The 23911-nt window shown below is 40.2% G+C and overlaps 1 protein-coding gene across 2 annotated transcripts in view; it reads left to right on the forward strand.

Annotated features, from left to right (window-relative positions):
• cadm3.L (cell adhesion molecule 3 L homeolog) overlaps window positions 1-23911 on the forward strand; it is a 204196-nt gene that overhangs the window by 126403 nt on the left and 53882 nt on the right. For both annotated transcript variants that reach the window (XM_018231341.2, XM_018231342.2), the window contains exons 2-4: window positions 20271-20411; window positions 20665-20817; window positions 21230-21367. In XM_018231341.2, coding sequence (XP_018086830.1) covers window positions 20271-20411; window positions 20665-20817; window positions 21230-21367 — 432 coding nt within the window. The remainder of the gene's footprint in view (window positions 1-20270; window positions 20412-20664; window positions 20818-21229; window positions 21368-23911) is intronic.

The raw sequence follows: 23911 nt of genomic DNA on the forward strand, positions 1-23911 counted from the left end.
CTCTACTGATAGAGAAAGGAAACAGTACAGAATGCTGAGACAAAAAGAGACACTTACATGATGTTGAGAGACAGAGAAGATTTCATGCTAATAGAGCTAACATAAAGAGAGAACTAAGACAACTAAGACAACTCAGCGGAAATCGAGATATTTGCACTAGTTGGGGAAAGAGGGAAAGAGGCAGAGAGATAAATGAAGCCCTGGAAGGGCATAGAGATACAATTTACACAGTGAGAGACAGAGCAAGGATGGGGGATTAATTACATCTCTGAATAAGGAAAGAGCATCACTGGGAGCTGATGTTGGCAATGCATCATTAGACATGGTGAGGGTGTTATACAGTGAGAGACAGTACAGGGAAATGCTTGGGATGATGTGATACATAGAGAGAAGGGAGCAGGAGTAAACATTGGCTGATGTGATACATGGAGAAAGAGACAGGAGGCAGAAATAGACATGAATCAATGTGATAAATAGAGAAAGGGGGCAGGAATAAATGTGGGCTGAGAGAGAGAGAGAATAGAGAGAATAGAGAGAATAGAGAGAATAAAGCAATGGACAATGTTATATAGAGAGATGAAGGCAATAATAAACATTGATGTTATACAGAGATAAAGGTATGGCCAATATAGTTTGGTTATAAAGAGAGAGAAAGAGAATGGAATATACATACAAATAGGCTGGTGTAGAAAAAAGGAACAGAGAATATATTTATGTTGGAGTTATACAGAGAGAGAGAGGCAGGAATATACATAGGCTGGTGTTATATGGAGAGAAAGGGATGGGCAATATACTTAGGTACAGTAGGTGTTACACGCCAGAAAGGGAATAGCCAAAGATGCAAGATGTGAGATTTAGGCTGAAAGAGACAGATGACCGATTAAACATAGGAGAGCTGCTGTCTCGGAGAGATGTATTAGAGATGTAAATGTCACGGCTAAAGCTCAGAATTAATCTAGTTTTGATAATGATCATCCATGATCGATACTGGCCGGCTTGGCTAGCCAAATGTGATAATAAAATACAGAAGATTGCTTTTAGGGACAGAAAATATATTTTGGTGGAACGAACTGGCCAAGCTTATTTCAGTTCAAGCAGAGGCTAGTAGAGTACTTTATTTGGCTGCTGCTGCAATTATTAGCTTTGTTCTCTCATAAATGCCTCATTTACAGAATTGCCCCTTTGTTTACCAACAATGCACCAATGTTTGCACCTAACAGTCATTGGCTGGTGGAGGAAATTGTACCTGTCATGTAAGGGGCAGCAAACGGGCAGTATATGGGTGTCTCCTTGCACTCCCTTTATGTGTGCATTATACACAAGCATCTGTGAATGACCAGTAGAGAGCTCCCTTGAACCCTAGAACACTGTACACTGTGCATTGAGCCAGATGCACTAATAGAGATGCAATTGGTGCAAAAGCAATGGCTTTTTTTACTGCAGCGGGGGCAGGAACAAATGCTAATTGCATGGGGTTCTAATGGGGCTATTATTTTTTGCTGGAACTAATTTCTCTCCAGAACACACATGCCTTGCCCTAACTGCCCCTTTCCCATACAATGCATACCATACTACCCTGGGGCACCACTGCTCACTACTTACTATCCAATAGCTTTTGACCTGATGAATATGGTTCAAACCATGTGAATGAGACTTATCGTGTCACGTGAAAACCCTTTATAGGCTAAAAGAAAGCTATTTGCCCTTTAGCTTTATTCTATAGAACAGATATGTGTGTTTACACTATTGAAACTACAGATGTAACCATCAGGATTTCACTTTTTGTCTCACCTTGTCCAGACACCATGTTTTGGTCCAAAATCCTGCTTCTAGATGGTGCTAGAGTGCAATATTTTCAGTACATTGCTTCTGATGGATTAAGGCCATTGCACTCTATCACCATCTAGAGGCAAGATTTAGCCTTAAAAAACGACATGGTGTTAACAACATGCGACAAAATGTGAATTCCCAATGGCTTCATCTGTAGCTTAGACAGTTCCTTGCCTCATGGTCAATGGAAGGCTGAATAATCAAACTTAGATGTCAGGTCTTATGGCCAGTGGCTTTCCTTCCACCATGCAGAAGCCGAGATCCACTACAGATGCAATGTGATCACTGAGGATGAAATGGCATGGAGTATTTGCATTTCAACCTAACCCTCCCCACCCTTCTCCTCCAAGTCAACCTTTTCAACTGATGACCAGATCATGTCCTTTAATTGGATGCTTTCAAGGGTCGTATAGGCAATAATGTTTTCTGGAAATGGCACAGGAGAGCCAAGAAGGCAGAGAGACCGGAGAAGAGCAAATGTTGACAAAGTCTTGAGGTTTCGCAGAGTGTAAAAGGTCAAATTAGATGAGCCAAAGTATCTTCATCGACCAAGAAAACATGTCTTTCTGCCTTCAATAAAGATGTTCAGAGCAGGAGGACACAACAGAATAGTCAAGTAAACGGGAACAAATTAAGACAATGGATAGAATCTGCACCAAATAAGAGACAGGAACCAGCTTGTTATTCAAAGAAGGATGATAATACAGAGGGGAATAAAGAATCTGGAATGATGGACGGCAAAGAAAATGCAGAGAGAGGCAATGGTAGAGCCCCATAAATACGCAAACGACAGGCAGAGCATAAAATAAACTCAGGAGAGTGTCTGCGGCATGGGGTGTAATTGATTATAACGAGGTGCACCCCCATCTCCGCAAGCAAGAGAGCAAATGGAATCTGTTTTCTGTCCCATTTACCACAGCTATTCTCTCCCTACAAACTGGCCTGCCAGACACTGCATGGATCATAAGTTATCCAACGATGGTGAGAAAGCAGATGTAAAGGTGTGAGACAGCTGAAAATGGAGAGCAGGTTAACCCCTCCTTAGCCCTTAGGGATTCATGCATCAAGCGTCTCTGCGGGAATGTGTGTGTCGCTTATTTGCAGAAAGGAAATTTTATACGCATTGCCCTTGGGCTCTGGGATATTGACATTGGATTTATACCTCAATATTAATTTTATAAGGCAATATATATATACGATGTAAGAATAGAGAGGCATGTTGTTATTTAAAGAGGGTTCTGGGAAGATGTAATTATAGGGTTATAGAGATTGAAAAGGATTCTGGGAGGAATAATGTTAATACCGGTGATGCGCCGCATTCTAGTGGGACAATGTGTCATAAATTATAAAACTTTTAAGAGCCACAATGGCCATATGAAGGCAAGAGGCTATTGGCCATGGACGTCCTAGGTGACCTCTATTCTACTTGTATTTTTGAGTAAAGTTTTCATTATACTTTTAATATTTGAGCTTTACTTTGAAACAATGTAAAAAAAAGTTGATAATAATAATATGAGCTTCTGTAAAGCTGGTAACCTTTTTGTGGCCTCCTACCTTCGTAGAGGTCAAGGTATTGAGATGTCACATTTCTTTAGATGCACAGCTTTAGATCAATATTCTATGTAGTGGGCCAGTTACAGATATAGGATCTATTACCTGGAATTGAATGCCTGGGACCAGGGGTTTTGTGGACAGAACCCCAAATAGAATTGTTTTGCCACCAATATGGATTCATGCTGCTTGGTTGGGATCAAGTACAAGGTACTGGGAAATGGCCTTCCTATAAAGCTTTATGGATAACGGGATTCCTGATAAGGTATAACCTGCTAGATGTTTGATTGGCAGATTATACTAACATTGTAATTTCATAGAAGGACTTCTTTGGAGGTTCTGTCATTTTATATACAATAAATGATGTCACAATGGTGACTTTGCCTGTAACACTTGGATAAGTGGTTCAGGAACAGTTGGAAGGCTGCAGAGTGGACATCTACCATGTTATCATCTTAGAAGTTTCACTTTTAAGTACAACTTCTAACAGATGAGTGATCCATATTTAATAAAAGACTTTTGCCCATGTGCAGTAACCCATGGCAACCAATCAGCAGGTAACATTTACTGGTAACCTGTTGAAAGCCAACCATCTTATTGGTTCCTATTGATTACTGCATCTTGGTGGTTAGAATGATGTTATTGTTTCTCAGCAGGTGTAGCAACAGCAACATTATGCATAGTAGTAATAATTTTATATTTTTGACAAGAGATGATACTGTATAGGGTAACAGAGTAAAAAAAATAAGGATATTAGAAGCGATTAAGGTGGTGAAACCATAAGGTGACTTTGTGTAGCCTCATATTTGAAAGCAGGGAGTTGATTATATAATACTATGTAAGTTGCAGTGAGTCATAGCAGCACAAAGCCCTGATTATAAATTGTGACATCACTTAGCACTTATAAGGCTATATTTACAGTATATAGATATATTTTGCAGGTTTTTTATGGTTTTGTGTGAATAGAAAGATACAAATGTGCACATTACATGCATTTTAGCTCATCATTCAGCCTTGGCAAACTCATTAAACTTGCTTGGAAGCCAGACAGTACTGGTATGTGGGGTGAAGTAAAAAAAAAAAAATACAGCACAGGCGTACTCTTATGGGGCTGCTTACATTAAAACACAAGCTGTTCTTGCAATGCATGCACAGACATACAGTAGCAATTAAATTCTATCAAGGTCTATACACATTATGATTTTCTGTAGACTTGTATATAAGCACCATCCTGGTCAAGGTATCCTGAGTCAAAACAGTATGTGCATCAGCACACATCAGCATACATTTGTTTAAAAAAATATATGCACCCTAAAAAGAAGTATTTCTGCATAATTAGATCATCATGTCGCCATCTTGTAATTTCCTAGTGAGATGCCAGTGCTTAAGTTGTATAATAACTTTTCCAACTTTACTGAGCTATGTATAGACCAGCCATTTTTAATTGAGGTGCATTGAAAAGTTGCTTGGAATGACATTTCCTTTGTTTTGGTGGACATCCCATTTAAGAATAACCTTACTATTATTGTAATGATAAATTTTGATTGGCCAGTGATGCATTGGAGAAATGCTAGCCAAACATGCTAAAATTTAGACAAGCAATTTGGCTGATTTATACCATGTTGATTCACCATCTGGATACTGTATATATATATGTGTGTGTGTGTGTGTGTGTGTGTGTGTGTGTGTGTGTGTGTGTGTGTGTGTGTGTGTGTGTGTGTGTGTGTGTGTGTGTGTGTGTGTGTGTGTGTGTGTGTGTGTGTGTGTGTGTGTGTGTGTGTGTGTGTGTGTGTGTGTGTGTGTGTGTGTGTGTGTGTGTGTGTGTGTGTGTGTGTGTGTGTGTGTGTGTGTGTGTGTGTGTGTGTGTGTGTGTGTGTGTGTGTGTCAAGTCAGGAGGCAATATTGGAATGCACCTAGTCAGACATTTTGATCTGCACCATATCAACTTTGAGGAAGTGAAGAGAAGCTGAAGTTCCTCTTCACTTTTTTTTTAGTTCTGCCTGTCCTTCAGTTCTAATTGTTTGGGAGTCCAGCCAGAACAAGTAGAACAGTAAACTTGCATGGTCACTTGTTTAGTATCCATCCATTCAACCAACAGGCCGATCAGTTGGATATCATAAAATAATCACCACTTTTTGGCCTCCATGAATCCTTCACCATTGTTGACCTACACTGAGTTCCAAGGTTTCTACTGGTAATCATTACAATAATTAAACTTTTTATGAAAAAGATACACACAATAGAATTTTAGCTCAAACCTTGAACATAGTCTCTAAATGCGGGAATATTACAGATACAATCTTTGATCTAAAAAGATGTTTTAACAAGTAACGCTACTGCTGGAGCTTCAAAATTTTAAGAGATTACCCTGAGAAATTTTTGACCTGGTTGTAGAAACCCCAGGTCCCACACTTGTATTAAGATCAGCTTTTCAACTTCACATAAGCCTATAGGGAAGTGCACTCACCAAGCATGTTGAATGGCCCAGTTGCATCACCCTGAGCCCATAGCAAAGGGAGATAGGCATAGGCCTATGACTACGTATCGTTGGATACAAAACGCATCAGGATCTTATGCTTTTAACTAACTGAAATAAAGCTGTCTTTTACTACACGAGTGGTTCCAGGAGTGCTTGCCGACTACTCTTCAATTTAAATTTTTATCAAAAAGCCCTCATTGGTCTAGGGTATTAGAGAATGCTGGGAGTTGTAGTAGGTTATTGCTCTAGTCAGCTGGTAGCTCTGCCATTGACGTCTGTGATCTTGCTAATATCAGATAAATACAAACTGCAGGGCTCTGTAGAATGCAGATGAGCCACTGAGTTATTCCTAGTGCATCAGTTATTAGTGGTGCATCCTAGCTACGCTGAAGCACAATGATATTAATACCGCCTACGCAGATTGTACCTTTGTACTAGTTATGAATTGGCACAGATGGTCTTAAAGCTGTTCTTCGTTTGTTACCTTTAGCCAATGAGGCTTACCTTGTGTGTGCTTACAATTTTTTATTGACAAGGAGGAGCTTGTGCTACAGCCTTCTAAAACAGAGGTAGCGTTCATTAGGCATTAAAATAGTTAATGGCCATGAAAAAATCAAGTGCCCTTTCCGGCATTCTTAAAGGGAGCTTCGCCAGTGTTAACAAGGCGGCTGTAATTAGGACTGCTCTAATTAGAGGGAGGCCTATCCAACACAATTAAAGCTGCAGGTCTCCTGTTGGGAGCTAAGCAGGGAGCGGTGTGTATGCTAAATGCAACTAATGAGGCCCCAGCAGCTGCCTGTGAATGTCAGAGCACCGGTGGATTGACCTACTTCTGTCCCTAACACTTCTCTTGAGGGAGAGGAGCGAAGGCAGAAGAAGATTCCCAGGCCAGATGCATTTAGGTGAGAAACATTAAAAGACCAGCTCTAAACAGAGCGTTAAAAGACATTTAACATATAACATTATAATGATAATTCTGAGACTACTCCATGAGAGATATATGAAAATAACTTTGTTTATAACTTTGTCAAGAGAGATCCCTATGGCGTTGTTGGAAGGCAAGGCCAAAAATAACTCTTTTGCAGATGTCAGCTTCAGTACACAGATGCCCTCTTCTCTGATGCATGTCTATGCCAGATATGAAACTAGCTTATTTACAAGCAAATCCTCATTTTGTGAAGCACTTCTTTTGCATGGACTGGGAGGTTCTGTTAGAGCAGAACCTCCAAAATACCAATGATGTTGTTTACAGCAGTGCTGATACTATAGGTGCAACATGCATAGCAATTATAATCAACTACTAATGTGGTGACAAGGTGGCCGACTGCTGCCCATTGAAATCCAAATTTCTATGAATCTCCTAAGTTTGGACCTGGCTATTAAAATATATGCCTGATGCCAATATTATGACTAGAGATGAAAGATAACAGAGATGGGAAGGCTACTACATAGTTTCCATCCTTTGACCTGACCTCCAAGCAATTAGATCTGGAGTGGAGTCAAGCTGATCAGACAAGTGATCTATTTCAGTTCATAGGGCACAGAAGCAAGTTGCCCAACTGATAACATTAGCCACTTTTGATGAAGTTCTGCTTTTTATCTACAAATCAACTTTGTCACCTGAATAAAAACTATAGCCAGTGGAGCAGTGGTTCCCAACCAGTAGCTCATGAGCAACATGTTGCTCACCAACCCCTTAGATGTTGCTTGCAGTGGCCTCAAAGCAGGTGCTTATTTTTGAATTACTGACTTGAAAGCAAACTTTAGTTGCATATATACTAGATTTACTGCTAAACAGAGCATCCTATAGGCTGGCAGTCCTCATAGGGACTACCAAATATCCAATCACACCCCTTATTTGACTATGGCTCATGGGTAAAAAAGGTTGGGGACTAGAGCATTTGCCTGAACTAGCTTCCAATGGAGTTGAGCTCACAAACAAATAATAATTTACATAAGGGGTTAGGGCTGCATAAAAAAGTACCTTATTTTATTATAAACTTATAGGCCTTATTTAAGCCTTAGTGCAGGTCTGAATCCCTGAGAAACATGATATAGAAGGTTTTAAAAAGGCTTTTCTGATGGATTAGTGATGGTCGGATACCTGTTCGTTAATCTAACATAATGAGTCAATGACTAAGGATATCCCCCCCCCCTTAGCCAAAGATGTCACAGTCAGTGACTCACAATAAAATACAAATTGAGCTACTGTGAGATAGGATGTTGTACTTTCATTCAAGGATTTATCTTTGTAAATGTTTCTTAGCCTGGAGACGACTAAGGATCTCTGATATCCATGGGCTCCTATTTAGGAGGTTTGAGGAAGCGTGGTCTTCTCATTTGCTTCATTACAGATATAAATTACATGGAAACCTGCATGTTGAATGACCTTGTCTTATATTCAAAGGTATATTAGTTTGAGTTACTTATGCTACTGGAACAATGTTTCAGCTGTGGAGTAATGCCAGAAGCATTGGTGGAAGAAATGGTGGCATGCAGGTTGTCCATCCCTTCCTAACATGTTAAAAAAAGAACATCAATACTTATGACACCTAAGTAATGTTATGAGGGCTGCTTTACTATGTTCAGAGCAGGGTGCAAATTGCCAAAAATGTACTGATTGGTAAGAACATGTTAGGAAATACAGTATGTAGGGCATTGTTTCACAGCTGAGCCTACCCTCCATAGAAGGAGGAACCCAATTTCAGACTTTAATAAAAATTAAATGAACTGTGATATGGATGTAGAACCAAACAAAGATAACAGGCATTTTTTTTTTTCAAGTCCTGTTTCCATCTCTACGAGTTTCCAAATGACGTTCATCATTCTGAGCACACATGCGAATACGGGCAGCACAGTGGATGATTACAGCCTGCCGCGCTGAACGTCCAAAATTGATGATAACCGTTGTCACAAAGCGGAGAAGGTCTAAATATGCAAAAAAAAAAAAAAAAACTATATCGCTGATAAGCAAAATGGACACAAATGTGTGCAGCCAATCAAAACTGGGATCGGGGTGGGAGTTTAATAAAATATATAAGTGGCTCTGAGAGTGCAGTTGGGATAAAGATTAGAGTAAGAAGGTAGCTACCTACCTCTTCTTCTGTCCATTTCTGGAGCACAAAGATATTTGCTAATCTGGTGCACTGGAAGCAATGTCAGATAGGAAAGGCTGCCATGCTTCTCCCCAAGAGCACCATAAATCTATTGGCCGCTTTTCCATAGTCTCAAGAAGAGACCTAGAAAAAAAGCAATCATCTGATGTTCTCCAGAATTACATATAAGCTCAAAAGTACTGTTTTTCCTGGTGAGAAAAGTATTACATATATATACTATATTTTTCTTACTGCTGATGGGTATGGGAATTGATCAGCATTCATTAAAAGACGGAAATTCAAGAATGTATAAAAATAGAAGAAAATGAAGGTATTTGTACCACTTTACCATTAGAGAAGATGAGAGAAGCCCCAAGGATGTTCTTCCTCATATATTTGTTTTGGGCTTACCAGTAGTTTTGGTCTTTTCCTGGACATTTTGGATTTCAAAGAAACTCTCCTTTTTTTGTATTTCAAAGAAGCCCCCTGTAATGTTTTTGGAACAACGAATGTTATCTATATCATATTCTTTTTCTTGAACAAAGGAGATAACATTGTAGGTGAGCATGGGGGTAATGTATAAAGAATGGGTGTAATAGCTAGGTCTAACAACCATTCTAATGGAACACTATAAGTTACCTGTTTATTGATTGGCATGGGTTAGTAGCAGGCAAGCAAACTGTTTTTATATTCCCCCAATGGAGAGGCCACAAATATCTTATAGACATATAATGAAATAATTCACAGTTGTGAGTCCAGGTTAAAGGCATTTTGCCCTGCTTTCAGTGCAATATTGTTCTATAGACAGAATAAGGGCAATTTGCAGGATGAGCTTGCTCGGTGCACCTGTACTTAATACAAGCATCAACCCTCTACATTTTGTTTGCCCAGCAGGACCTTCTTTATGTTTCAGCTTATTTGTTAAGTTAAGAGCTAAACTAATTCCTTTCCTGATTTAATCTACCCCAGTTGCTAATTGAAAACACAAAGCTGATTATGTCAACAATAAACTGTATTATCATCAAATTTATCTCCAGCTAATCCAAAGCTATGGAGCCTGTGTGCCTCTCTCTCGGACTGCTGCCAAATCCCACAATCCTCAGCCAGATGGCGAAGCACAGAGATCCGGCAAATGAACTCTCTGGTAAAGAATGATTCTGTTTAGAGAAGCATCAAGCCCATCGTTTTTGGATTCAGTTGGAAACCGAATTGCCCGCAAAAAATGTTGTTGGTTTCCGAACTAATCCGATTTGCATACAAACCTTAATTTGCATATATATAAGAATCTTTGAAAATATTTTTGGTTTCCTTGGCAGTAAATTCACATGACTTCAAAGGTTTTCAATCTGGCTTTACTCTAAAGGTTTGGTGGAATTCTGCAGAACTTCTTGGGATTCAGCCAAATTACCATCTGAATTCTTGACTTGGTGCATCACTGATTGCCCCCTAGACCCCTTAAGGCACCAAAAAAGTGTGCGTTAGGGGGTGCAGTAGCAGAAAAGGATCAGGATCCCCATAAGATGGAAAGTATGATTTGTTGAGATGGAGCCTGCAGGGGTGGACAGGATTTGGGTGGCTCATTGATTGGATTAAGGTGCAGTGTGTCTATGCAGAAGGTCTTTCATCGGGGCTGCATTCTACTTGATTGCTAGGAAGGGCCCTGATGACTTAATAGTATGGTACCTCATCCGTACTGTTGGCAGTCCCTATCCCAAGTGTTCTACTCCTTTGGCTAGCTGCTAGTAGATGTTCCCTAGAAGAATGAAGGTGAATTAGAGTAATTTACCTTCGTTCTTCTGCTGGTGATAATGTGGTGCCGGTGCCTTAACAGATACTTTTTCTAAGCTTAAAAGGATATTCAAGGAAATAATGTTGTCTGGAATGCTAACCATAGATGTCTAGTATGGCAAGGCTATACAAATGAAGGAATAATACTATTTCAAACAAATGATATCACTAAATTGGTGACATAGACTCTTCTATAAACAGTTGTCTGTTGACCAGGCAGCCAAAAGCATCTCCAACAAACAGCTCCCCCTTATATGCCTCATAATGTTGTTAAATAGCCTCAATTCCATGTATGGGAAAAAGTGGTATTAAGTGGCTGTGATCGTAACAACATGTTCCTTTATATTATAACAATTTGTATTGTTGCATTAATTTCGCTGTGAGTTTCTGTATCAATAAGGGAGAAAGCTAGCGGCTGGATGTGGCAACTAGAAAGCAATAAAAACACAATATAATAGTTATTACAAATGGAGGGGAGAGAAAAAAAAGGTTACGAAAATGCAAATGCATTAGACAAGTAAATATATATACAAATGGAGCTGAAATAGAAAATGGTCTGCCCCTAGGGAATATCTGCTGAGAGATGTTCTGACTAAAGCCTATCATAGAGCTTGCCGGGCTCACGACATGACAATTGGGAAGAAGCAGAAATAGCAGGAAAAAATCTGGAAAAATAATTGTTCGTAGAAACCAGAAATGCAAACATAATAGTATTATTCACGGAAAACATATCTTTTTTTAATAATATGAAAATATTAGAATTTACCTGTAGCTTGCAAATATCTCACAATAATGACAAATTAAAATGTCTGGACAATTTATGCCACACCTCACGTCTGTCCCAGCCACACCCGTTAAAGAGCCAAGCTTTTATAGCTCTATAAACCTATTCATCTTTACTGATCCCCTTAACTAGTTCAAATGCAATTTACAAAGTGCAATTTTGGACTCAGTTCCACCAGGTTTTTTTACCCAGAGTGCAGTATTTTTCGCACAATTACTGTGTTGTTGGGTTTCTGAAGTGGAATTGCACCCAACAGAGTCTTGGAATGGTGTTATTTATGGTGTTCTGCATCAGAATGGTGTTATTCTTTAGATGAAGCCCTGGAATTACCACCATCTTGAAGGTGGCAATAGCTCCAAGGTTTCCTTGTGTCAACACTCGATTTGGGACAGGTGGAGGGAGTTCAACTATAGGGAAATCAGTGAGCATTTTTGAACACCTTTAATTAATGCCGTTAATAGGGATGGGATACTACTGACCATGCTTATCAGTTGAGGAATGTTCGTAAATTACCACTAAAGACTGCAAAGATATGGCCCGGATGTTATACATCATTACCATCAGTCTGCAGTGGAGCTTACAATCTAAGGTCCCTATGACATTCACACACACATAGTAGGGTCAATTTTACAAGCCATTTAAAGGGATACTGTCATGGGGAAAAAAAACGAATCAGTTAATAGTGCTGCTCCAGCAGAATTCTGCACTGAAATCCATTTCAAGTCACATGACCAGGGGCAGCTAGGAAATTGACAAAATGTCTAGCCCCATGTCAGATTTTAAAATCGAATATAAAAAAAAATCTGTTTTCTCTTTTGAGAAATGGATTTTAGTGCAGCATTCTGCTGGAGCAGCACTATTAACTGATTCATTTTGAAAAAATAATTTTTCCCCATGACAGTATCCCTTTAACCTACCTCTATGTGTAGAATGGGAGCAAACTGGAATACCCAGCGGAAACCCACACAATTTCTACCCTATTCAGTCTTTAGTCCTTTAATTAAGCCTCATGTTTTATCTCTATAGTCAACTTATTTAACACAGGTCCTTGCAGAAAGTGTACCTGCATTTAAAGAAGTTTTTGCAACAGGCAGGCCACAGATTACTTCCAAGAAACAGCCTTAGCACTCACAATATATTGTTCCCTTGTGATTTAGAGAGAAAATTGTTCCTGATAAAATAAAACCATTCCCTTGATTAAAAACTATTGGGTGAATGTATTTATTTATTTTTAGGATGTAATCAGCTCTATAGCCCTCGTTGTTGAAAGGAGAACAATCACTGAGTTATTCACAGCATATCCCCATGTCATGTCCTTGCTACTTTAAGTTTGTGAATGGAAGTAAAGAGGGGGCTCAGTTAGGCGTCTATAGAGGGGAACGCGTCCAATCACAGCAGAATTTATATGTTATTGCTGCACATTTTGACTTAAGAGTATTAACTGGCATTGGTGGCAAAAGCATTCAACAAAGAACCAAACAAGAAACAAATAAGCGAGAACCAATGGAACGTTTCAGCTCACTCTTAAGGTGGATTATTAATAGGCATTGAGATTTTTCTACCAATTTTCAAGCGTTTCGACAAATCCGTCAAATTATCGTGAAGTTAGTGGGTAGCAAAGATCGTGCATCAAACGTTTTTAGTCTGTCATTGGTCAGAAAAAAATCAATAAGGTTAAAAAATTTGAATCGGTCACTGTAAAATGTATCCATTGCCCAATTATTGCCCCCCAGTTTCCTTGCTTCAACTACACAATGTCACTTGAAACAGTCACTTTTGTTGATGGGCAAATCGTACATTTCAAATGATCGTTTCAGGCCCTACGATAACAAAAGGTTATTCGAAAAATCTTAACATCTATGACCACCTTTAGAACCGACATGGTGCCTGAGGGTGGAACAGTTTACAGTCACTTGCTGAATGCAGTTAACATCAAATGCTCCTAAATTCCCACCATAGCTTTAAAAATTGAATTAATCATGTTTGTTTACTTTAAATGACTAAAAATATGTGCTCATTCAACCCCAGTTTTTAAAAAAGTTGGATTAATTCTCTGTTTGGCAGTACACCTGTTTTTTTATGCAACTAAAACCCCTGGAATTCAAAAATAGGCACCTACGAGGCCACTGCTGGTAGAACAGAGTAGATGAGTTGACTGTAGTGTAGATAGAAAGGCCTTGGGAGTAGAAGGGTGTCCAGAGACTTATGTGATGGCCAACTGCATCTCAGTATTAGCGGGGTTTGCTGTGGAATAAAGGGTGTATGGAGTGCCTCTTGGAGGCTGATATGCTATGACCCTATAACTTTTAATGGATGCCTGAATATTATGCCCTGAACAACTAATTGTAGTGATGGATTCCTGGTATCATCATCATCTGGAACCATCACCTTAAATGAGCTTGGCTTATTATTTGCCTGCATAGTAGCCACAAATTGCTGAAATGCACCACATCATTAGCGCAAAGAGACTACAAATAGGGTCTCGGATTAGCCAGATCATCTGATATTACGGTACAAAGCCATTACCTGCCTTGTAACAAGCCCTCCCGTTCTATGTGTTTGGCAGCAGCGAGGAATTGCGCGCCAATCTAACACTTAGACATTATGGGCCGGGGTGTATTTATGGAAAAGGTTTGTTTTTCCCTCTAATAGCGGTGATCATGCCTCTCCCCTTTATAGAAAGCATTTAAGCTCCATTTCCTGGGCGAAAAACCCAGATCAAGATGTAAAGTTAAATTATACAATAAATAAAATGTACATCTATGAAGACCGCACCACTTCTTTAGGGATGTATATTAAATAAGAGCATCTTTCTGCTTACACTCACTGCTTTACAGCACAGTACTGATATCAATCGGCTGCTGTTTTCTTTACGACTTTATTTTATTGTCCCATATAAATAAGAGTTAATGCCGGTTAAAGCAGAATTTGTATTCATTTCGGCCTGCCGTGAGTTAACATAGCGAACATTAAAAGAGATGGATCTGATCTGCATTCACTTAAAATAGTCATTTGTGTCACTTTTTTTATTCGGTTTAACCAAGATTAATATTTTTATCCAATTTGTTTATAGGGTGAAAATTTGGTTTGTTTGCTTTGGCCATTGAGCTTACAACCCAACTCCAAGGGCTTTTTAATCAGGAGCCTGTTAACTTGCCATTATGGATTTGTAGGTGGCCCTTGAAAGGAACTCCTGAATGACATTCTGTATCTGTTTTCCATTGCTATACGGTGCACTGGTGGTTATGACTATTAAAACAATGTAGCAGAAACCAGACAGACTTGTGAGGAAATAATGGTGGATAATTAGAGGCCAGCTGCAGAAAAAGGGACACAAATTAGGGGGCACAAGCATGCACCATAGAGCTCATTCTAAAATAATTTTGTCCCTGATCTGGCTGCACTCTGCACCTACTGCAGTAGTAGTAGTAGTAGTAGTAGTAGCAGTAGTAGTAGTAGTAGTGTAGTAGTGCAGCCTGCACCCACCAGCGCTCTCCAACTTATTCGTATGTATTTGTGGGTATTATGTGGAAGGCAGGACACCAACATGTTGAGTTGCTCTCCAGTTTGGACCATACAGCCCATTTTTTAGGGGGCTTTCTGGTTCAAAACCTCCTGCCCAGTTTTAAATTAAAAAAAAATAAATAAAAAAAAATGTGATAGAACTACCCCAATGCTTGTTACAGGCAGCACTGATCCCACCCCAATGTCACTGGGTCTAGAGTGCTTCAGCGGGTCGGGTACCTGAAGGTTATCCTCAAAAAAAGGGGTACACTACAGGTGAGATTTGTGGGTATGGATATAGATGTGGGTTGTGGATCTTATCTAGATTTCTTATATTATATTATCTATATTTTACTCATTTAAACATTTTTTTTAAACTTTTTTGTGCCCCGCCCACTACTGATGATGGCACTTTCAGTTTGCAGCAACAGCACTTCCTGTTTTATGGTGGTCAGTGGGTTGCGGATCAGGTTGCAGATAAGGCAGTTGGGGGTTGGGTCTGGCAGGGGGTCATGAATATATATTTTTTGGGGGGTTACATCGCCATTAACACTTCATTTCCTTTCCTACCTCTCTTGGCTCAGTCAGTAACATGGTTGATGTTTTTAACCCTCTCCCTGAATGCCCCATCACCTCATTCCTTTAATAGCAGCCGCATGTGAAACCCTTGTATTGCACGGCCAATTAGTAATTGTTCTAAAGCACTCATGCATTCCGCCTCTGAACCAATCAATAATCAGACCTGCAGCCTAGGCATTTCAGATGGCACTTGCTGGAGGGATGAGATGACAGCAAGCACAGTGTGCCAACATATTCCAGGGTAACTAAACGCAGTAGATCCTTTTTTTTTTTATTTCTAAGACAACATCAGTTTAAGGAATCCAATTAAAACAGCACCTACATCGGACACGGCCGTCAGGGGAAACACAGGAGAAAATCGGTGTGTCAGGAAAGCTTTTTACTCTCTCTCTCTTGATATATTGACCTTTAAGGAGGTTAAAAGGATAGAAAAAGCCTAATTATAGTGACATGTTCCCATTAAGAGGAGATGCCACGCTGTAAAGCACCTCTCCCCGCTGCAAATGCCTTGAGATTCTGGATCTCTCTCTCTCACTCTCTGGCTCTTCAATAATTCATATTCCCAGGTGGTAGCCGGAAGGACGGCTTCTGGGAATCCTATTCTTAAAGAAAACCCTTGCCGAGTAAGGCAGCAGGCGGAAAGGGTGCCTGGCAGAGCTTGCACTCTGTTGGAGAGGATTGGTAATTGCTTTAAGTAACATCACCCAGCATGTCATTGGAAATGTATTAACAATTACAGGGCAGAACTGTCTGCGTAACACTAGGCTTTATATGAAGAGTAGGAAAACCATTTCTGAAGCTCTCTGGGTGGCAGAGTTCTCTATAGTTTTGTACAGACTAATATTTAAAGGAGCAGTGACCTCCATCAAATTGGCAAGCGCAGTGGGCATTCTTGGCATTTATATATGAGCATATCCAGATCCTGCTATAATTCTAAGGGTATCCAGGGCACCAATAAGCACTCACCCCAAATCTCATCCTAACTGGCCTTCAGGTTGAGCCCCCTTAGCTCATAACAGGGTTACAGATATACAGAAAAATTGGGGTAACAGTCACCCTGCTATAGTTCCGGGGTACCCAGGGTACAAATAAGCACTCACCCCAAATCTCATCCTAACTGGCCTTCAGGCTGGGCCCCATTAGCTCATAACAAGGTTACAGATATATAGAAACATTGGGGGAACAGTCACCCTGCTATAGTTCCAGGGGTACCCAGGACTCAAATAAACACTCACCCCAAATCTCACCCTAACTGGCCTTCAGACTGGGCCTCCTTATCCCATAACAAGGTTACAGATATATAGAAACATTGGGGTAACAGCCACCCTGCTATAGTTCCAGGGGTACCCAGGGTACAAATAAACACTCACCCCAAATCTCACCCTAACTGGCCTTCAGACTGGGCCTCCTTATCCCATAACAAGGTTGGCTGCTTTACAAATTCGCCTATTTACTGTCAATCTTGCAATAAGTTTTTTCTGCACCTCTTGAGTCAGAGAGCCACGGTTCGGTTAGGGATATAATATAATCAAGCACGATGTATTGCTGATCCTGCCATACCGATTGAATAGCTGCAAGTGTATGGCATTGTACATCAACAGGGTGAGTGGAATAGGCCAAGCATTTACACAGCAATTGTGTATGGGCATTGTGGAGAGATTTCACTGTGTTTATCAGTAGGATAAAAGAAATCACCCACTTAAGACGCATTTCTTCAAGCAGATAATGGCTTTCTATTAGTATAATGCACTCTCAGGCTGTAGAAAGGACCATTTGGCGGAGAGCTTTAGGTCACAGACGTCCCCCCCCCTGTTTCTTACTGTTCAGTTTGTAACAATCAGCATTTTATTGAATATTAACCCCCTGCCCCATACAGTTTGTAGTGTGCAGCGCATAGGCTATTTCTTTTTTTATTCTGGCAATCCTAAAAACAGTGGTTAATGCAATGTTTGCTGCTGAATAAGACAGTACGGCACATAGGATGATCCTTCATCATAATAAAATCCATATGTGTTCCCCACCAGCTATTTTTTATTCAAAAGAAATACTGTTTTTGTTAAGGGGCCCTTAATTCCAAGGCTAATCAAGCTGAAATAAGAAACAAAATAACAGGCTCAGACATTATGTATAGACCAAAATGTTGTCTCCTATAGAAATGCATAGCAGCACTTTTAACAAAGAGGAAGAAGGGGGAGATATTTTATCTTAGAACCAACCAATTTCAGGTCTTGCGACTGAAAGAGCTGAGCAAAAATGTACCTTTAGCTTCTTTGTATTTGATTTACTTTTGTGGAAATGTGATAAAATCTTAAATTAGTTTCTTTAAGGGTTTGGGCAGATTCGGGGAGATTTAGTCACCTCTTCTACGTGGCGACAATCTCCCCAAACTGCCTTCCGTCTGCCTTCCGTCTGCTTGAATGAAGAATCGCCTGCGCTAATGCACTCGCGGCGCTTCAATTTCCGAAGTCGCCCAAAGTTGCCTCACAAGGAAACTTCGGGCGTCTTCGGAAATCGAAGCATCTCGAGTGCATTAGCACAGACGGTTCTTCATTTAAGCAGATGGAAGGCAGTTCGGGGAGATTGTCGCCATGCAGAAGAGGCGATCAGTCGCCAGTCTACTAAATCTCCCCAAATCTGCCCGTCTGCCCCAACCCTAAGAATTAAATCAGTCACCAGATATGGAGCCCTTTTATCTCTATCAGTGTTATCAAGATCATAAAAAAACAAACACAAAGTTTGCCTGCATCTAGTAACGCATGGCAAGCCATCATTGCTTTTAATGTTATCACAATGCCATGATGGGTTTCTGTGAGTGACTAGACCTGGAAAAACGCCCCTTTATTATAATATTTCTCCACTGGTGGCATCTAAAGGGTTCCTGCAAACCATGACATTCAGCCAAGGAAGCAGAGGTGGTGACTTGACTGGAATGTGATGATCAGAATATCTTAAGGCCTACTCTTTCTGAAAGCTACTTCAATCCAGCCTTGTGCTCCTCTGGCTTCAAATAGCTCACTTAGCCTCTAAATGCCCTTTTGACATCCAGAAAAAAGGGTGTTCCTTGATGACTTTTATTTATTCTCATTGTTTCTCACTCCTGAATGGAGTCTGCTTATAAATGAATAAATGGTGCAGCATTAGGTGTATATGTAGTATCTGAGAGAGTATGCATGTATGTATGTATTACATTAGTTGTAAAATGATGTTAACGAGCTGCAGCGCTGTACAGTGCATAAAAGTATAATATATATATAAATGTATACACGGGGAAGACAAATCACATAATAGATATACACAGAAATCATATCAGGACAAAGAGACATAGGAGACATAGTGGGAAAAGGTGCCTGTCCCGTATAGCTTACAGTCTAAGTAGATGGGAGGCTAACATACAGGCACCAATCGGAGATGAACAAATTCACAAGGTAAGGCATAGTCAGTAGGGACAGGACTAGGCTAATGTTCTAGTGATCCAATAGGTAGACTCTTAGTTTAGGGAAGGAGCAGCAAGATAGAAGGGTTTGAGACAAGAGGTGGCAGTGGATGTGAATAGTGTGAAGAGAAGGTGGCTCTGAGAGGAGCGGAGAAGATGACCAGGAACGTATAGTGAGACAAGAGAAGAGATGTAGTGAGGAGCAGAGGAGTGAAGGGCTATGAATGTTATTAGAAGGTTTTTAAATGCTATCCTTTGCTTAACAGGCAGCCATGCTAAGGATTTTAGTTGGGGTTGAGCAGGATCATTTTCGGAGAGAGCAGAAGGATCCTGGTAGCAGAGATTAAGATTGATTGGAGGGGAGAGAGATAGGAGTCAGGAAGCCTGGCCAGGAGGAGATTGCAATAGTATAAATGGGATAAGATAAGGGCATAGATTAGTGTTTTTTTGGCTATTTGTGAAAGAAACAGGCGTATCTTGGCTATATTGCAGAGGAAGAAACAACAAGTTTTGGCAGTATTATTAATATGAATAGAGAAGAAGGGGGACTGGTCAAAGATGACCCAAAGCAGCGTGCTGAGTTAACAGAGTTAATGGTCATGCCATTAACAGTAATGGTGAAAGGAAGAGGAGGGCTTGGTTTTAGTGGAAAGACAATGAGCTCAGTCTTGGCTAAGATGAGCTTGAGGTGGCATTGGTTCATCCAGGAAGAGATAGCTACGAAGAAGTCTGCTACCTGGGTTCCAACTTCAGCTGTTTAGAGGGGGTGTCTAAATATATCTGAACGTCATTGGCATACAGGTGGTATTTAATGCCAAATGAAGATATAAAGTCTACTAAAGAGAGAGTGTACAAGGAGAACAACAGAGTGTGCTATATCTGTTGGTAGAGGGTATTAGGTGTGGGTGGAGTAAACTGTATAATGCATTATATATATTAGAGTGTGCTGTATAAGGAGTGCACGCAGGTATCATGTAATGGTCGGATATTTGGCAAGAAACAGCTGATTAATTGGTTGCTAGGTATTCCTATATCTGGTACAAAGTATACATCATGGCTTTCCAGTTGCAATGTTTTAGCATACCTTTCCTTATGGTAAGGCCTTGTATCCTAAACATGCTGGTCAATACATACATCTCATACCTACTGTATATGAACAAGTTATCTATACACTGAATTGTAAATGCGATAGGTGTAATAACACCCAGTATCATTTCTCCTAAACAGTCAGCCAGCCAGTCACGGCAGATGTGATCGTCTCAACAGGAGGTACAGCAATTCTCAAGTGTACAGTGCAGGAACACCAAGAGTCTTCACTTCAATGGTCTAACACTGCCCAGCAGACTCTCTACTTTGGTGAGAAGAGAGGTAAGTTCTCCTGATAGACATGCTGGAATTTTCTATTTTGCAATTACATCTTCATCTTACATCTGCAGAAATTACTACTATTGGCCATCTGTGTGAATCACCAGTTGGCCCAGTTATGGTTGTCCTTCATCTAAAATGTTCTTTCTGTTCCGTACTTATGTGTAGGAGTCAGGAGACAAGCCCACTTTCCTGGTGGGTATACTGTATCTCCCCTTTAAATAACCTGTATTATAACTTTATGTATCTTCTCCAGCCTTACGGGACAACAGAATCCAGCTGGTCCATTCCAGCCCCAATGAGCTGACCATCAGTATCAGTAATGTGGTGTTGTCTGATGAGGGCGAGTACACTTGCTCCATCTTTACTATGCCGGTGAGAACAGCCAAAGCTGTGGTTACAGTTCTAGGTAAGTGATATTCTCAGACGCACATAGAGCTTATTCTGGGGCATACATCACTCAGCATCTCACACAAAGCTTATTAAGAAAAAAAATATAGGAGAAACTAAGTACATCGTACTCATTCCCATCATCATTTTCTGGATATTAACAAGTTTATAACATGACAGCACAATGAATGAGAAGTGCTTAGAGATGTTTGAAGACAGAATCTTACACAGTATCATGATTGATAACTTTAGGGTTCCTGTATCCATGGCAACCTAAGGAACCAGAGTTCTTACTATATAAAAATCTGCCTAGAGGGACATCTGTCACCTATGTGAAATACAGAAGATAATTTAATGATTATATGACAGTAATTTGTAAATGACTAGCAATGTCTTTCTTTCTGTTTTTTTCTTTTTTCACTAATATATAGGTGTGCCACAGAAACCACAGGTTTTTGGTTTTGAATCACCACTTAAGGAGAATGACAAGGCCAAACTGAGGTGCACAACAAGTGGAAGTAAGCCAGCTGCTAACATAAAATGGTATAAGGGACCAGAGGAACTGGATGGTAAGGATTCACCCATGCATTCAATAGACAAAAAAATATGATGTCTCCTTTCTGTGAGCTAAACCCAGTAATAAACCGTGACAGTTGTCAGTTTGCTTTTGGTCAATTATCTCTATATAAAAGTCCATCATATCGACTCATACACATACGAGGGCTAATTAGCTGCAAGGTGCAAAATGCCTAGAATAACCCTTATTGGCATGAAGATGCAACTCATTCCTTGATACACAACTCTTGGACCTCTCCATGTATGTGGTTGCACATTGGCATCTCTTGATATGATCATAGCTTGTACATCTTTAAGAATGTACAAGCCAGGGACACTGGGTGGAAAATAAGGTAGAAAACCCTGTGTTAGATTTCAGCTCCATATAGGACTGCTTTGTGCCAAGACTGCCCTTTGTGCCTTGTGCCAGAAGATCTCACTGTGAGACTGGGACTCGGACTGGAGTATAATAGCCCACCACTGCAAGGCCCCCTCCCAGACATGAACCTTCGGCAAGACCACCCCTGTCGCCAACCCAGTACCAAGGCCCCCAACCCAGTGTTGAACCTGATTCCCCCTCTGCTTGAGCACCTTCCACCCCTTTGTAGAGTACCTTCAGTTTTGGTGGATTACACACAAAGAAATCGCTCCCCCTGCCTCACAGATCCTGTGCTGGGGCCCACCAGGATTTTTCCTGGTGCCCCAGTGGTCTAGTTCGACCCCAACACTTGTGCATAGCCATGATAAATGAGGTCATGTGTACAAATTACATTTCATTACAGGTGTTAGTCCAACCTTCAAAGCAACGCCTACTACACATCTGTATCCTATAGTTCCACTTGCTGTTCTACTTGCTCACATGGGAGTAGTATTAGTATAAAACCTACAACATCAAGGTAAAGAAGAGGAGACTGAAACATCTGCCATTCACAATCACACCTTTTCTCTTTAATGAGAACTGTCTGTTGTGTGGATTATGAGCACTAGATTTCTCAATAAAGTTTGCTCCATCTCTGTTTAATTTCTGGAAATCTACTTTAACACAGAATAAGAAGATAATGATATGCCTGTTTCAACCCTGTGAGTAAGAGAAATTCCACAGCAGGAGAAGAACCACATGAGGCCTCCTTTTCAGCTTGTAGTAAAGAATTTCAAAGAACAGCACCTACACGCTGGGATTTTCTGATACAGTTTGAGCGTTGTAATGGAAAGCAAGAGTCACGGTAGAGACTGGAATGCTAGAGTGATCCAGAGAAACCGACTTGTTATTTAAATTTCTACAGAAATAACTATTTCTTTACCATTTCCAAAAAAAAAGGATTCTAATTCTCTCCAAACAAGCTTAACAGTGCCATTAATACAGATCATACTTACCTTCAAGTCAAACATCCACGTGCCGCCCTGAACTGCTAGTTGTTCAGTGGAATATTCTAACCTCTGTTAATTCTTTGGCTTGGATACCTGGCAAAAGCAATTTCATACTACTGAGCTGCTGTGATCAGAACATAAAGATAGTGATCAGCGATAGACAAGGAAAGCCACATGTCCAATCATAAGTAACAACAAAGACCGCAGTCTACATCAGAGGACGCCCTTATCAAAGAAACTCAATAATAATCAAAGCAACTTGCTGGTGATCATAAAGCCTTCATCATGATCAAAGAGAACCCACTGAGCGACCATCTAAATCAAAGGGAGCCTTAGAGAGATTTAGAGAATTGTAGTTAGTTGGTCATAATTGTTGATCAATTTTAGTGAGCCAGCTTGATAGTCTTTGGCATAACTCCATGGAGTTCCCTACAGGGCTCCTGCAGCTACTGAAATGATTAAGAAATATCAAAGATATTCTTTAAAAAAAAAAGTGCTTATGAATTATCATTCTGGAGAAGGCATGAAGCTGAGATGGTAATGTAGGCATGAAATTGAAGTTGATCTGCTCAGGTCCCCTTAGGATATTAATCGTTCCCAAGTAGTAGAGACCATGTCTTATTCTGATCTAAACCACTACTAATGTTCTTACTCAAGAGCCTTGTTTTTTTTCAGCCTTGTCTGCTGAAGTCTTGTTAACAGTTCTTTCTCTACCCTTGTTCCTCCTTCTCTTCAATAAGGTGACACTCGGTAGGACCAGGTTGCACCAATATCAGAGAGATGTTTAGATCAGAAGTTCTTGCTCGAAAAATCAAGCAGACATTTTACAGTCATTCTAGAGTAATTTATTAATTATTAAGAAGTATCAAAGAAATTCTACAAAAAGTGTTTATGCATTAGCATTCTGGAGAAGGCATGGAGCTGAGATGGTAATGTGGGTATGAAATTTAATTTGATCTGCTCAGGTCCTCTTAGGATATTATCATTCCAATGCAGTAGAGACCATGTCTTATTCAGATCAACCATTCTAAGATTCTTACTCAAGATCCAACCCCAGACATGCCTTTTTCAGCCTTGTTTGTTGAAATCCTCTCTCTCTCTTCTCTTCCCTTCTGCTCTTGAATACGGCGGCACTCTGTATGACAGGGGTACACCTATGTCAGAGAGATGTTTAGATCAGAGGTTGAAAA

The sequence above is a fragment of the Xenopus laevis genome, chromosome 8L, assembly GCF_017654675.1.
Source record: "Xenopus laevis strain J_2021 chromosome 8L, Xenopus_laevis_v10.1, whole genome shotgun sequence".
Taxonomy (NCBI): domain Eukaryota; kingdom Metazoa; phylum Chordata; class Amphibia; order Anura; family Pipidae; genus Xenopus; species Xenopus laevis.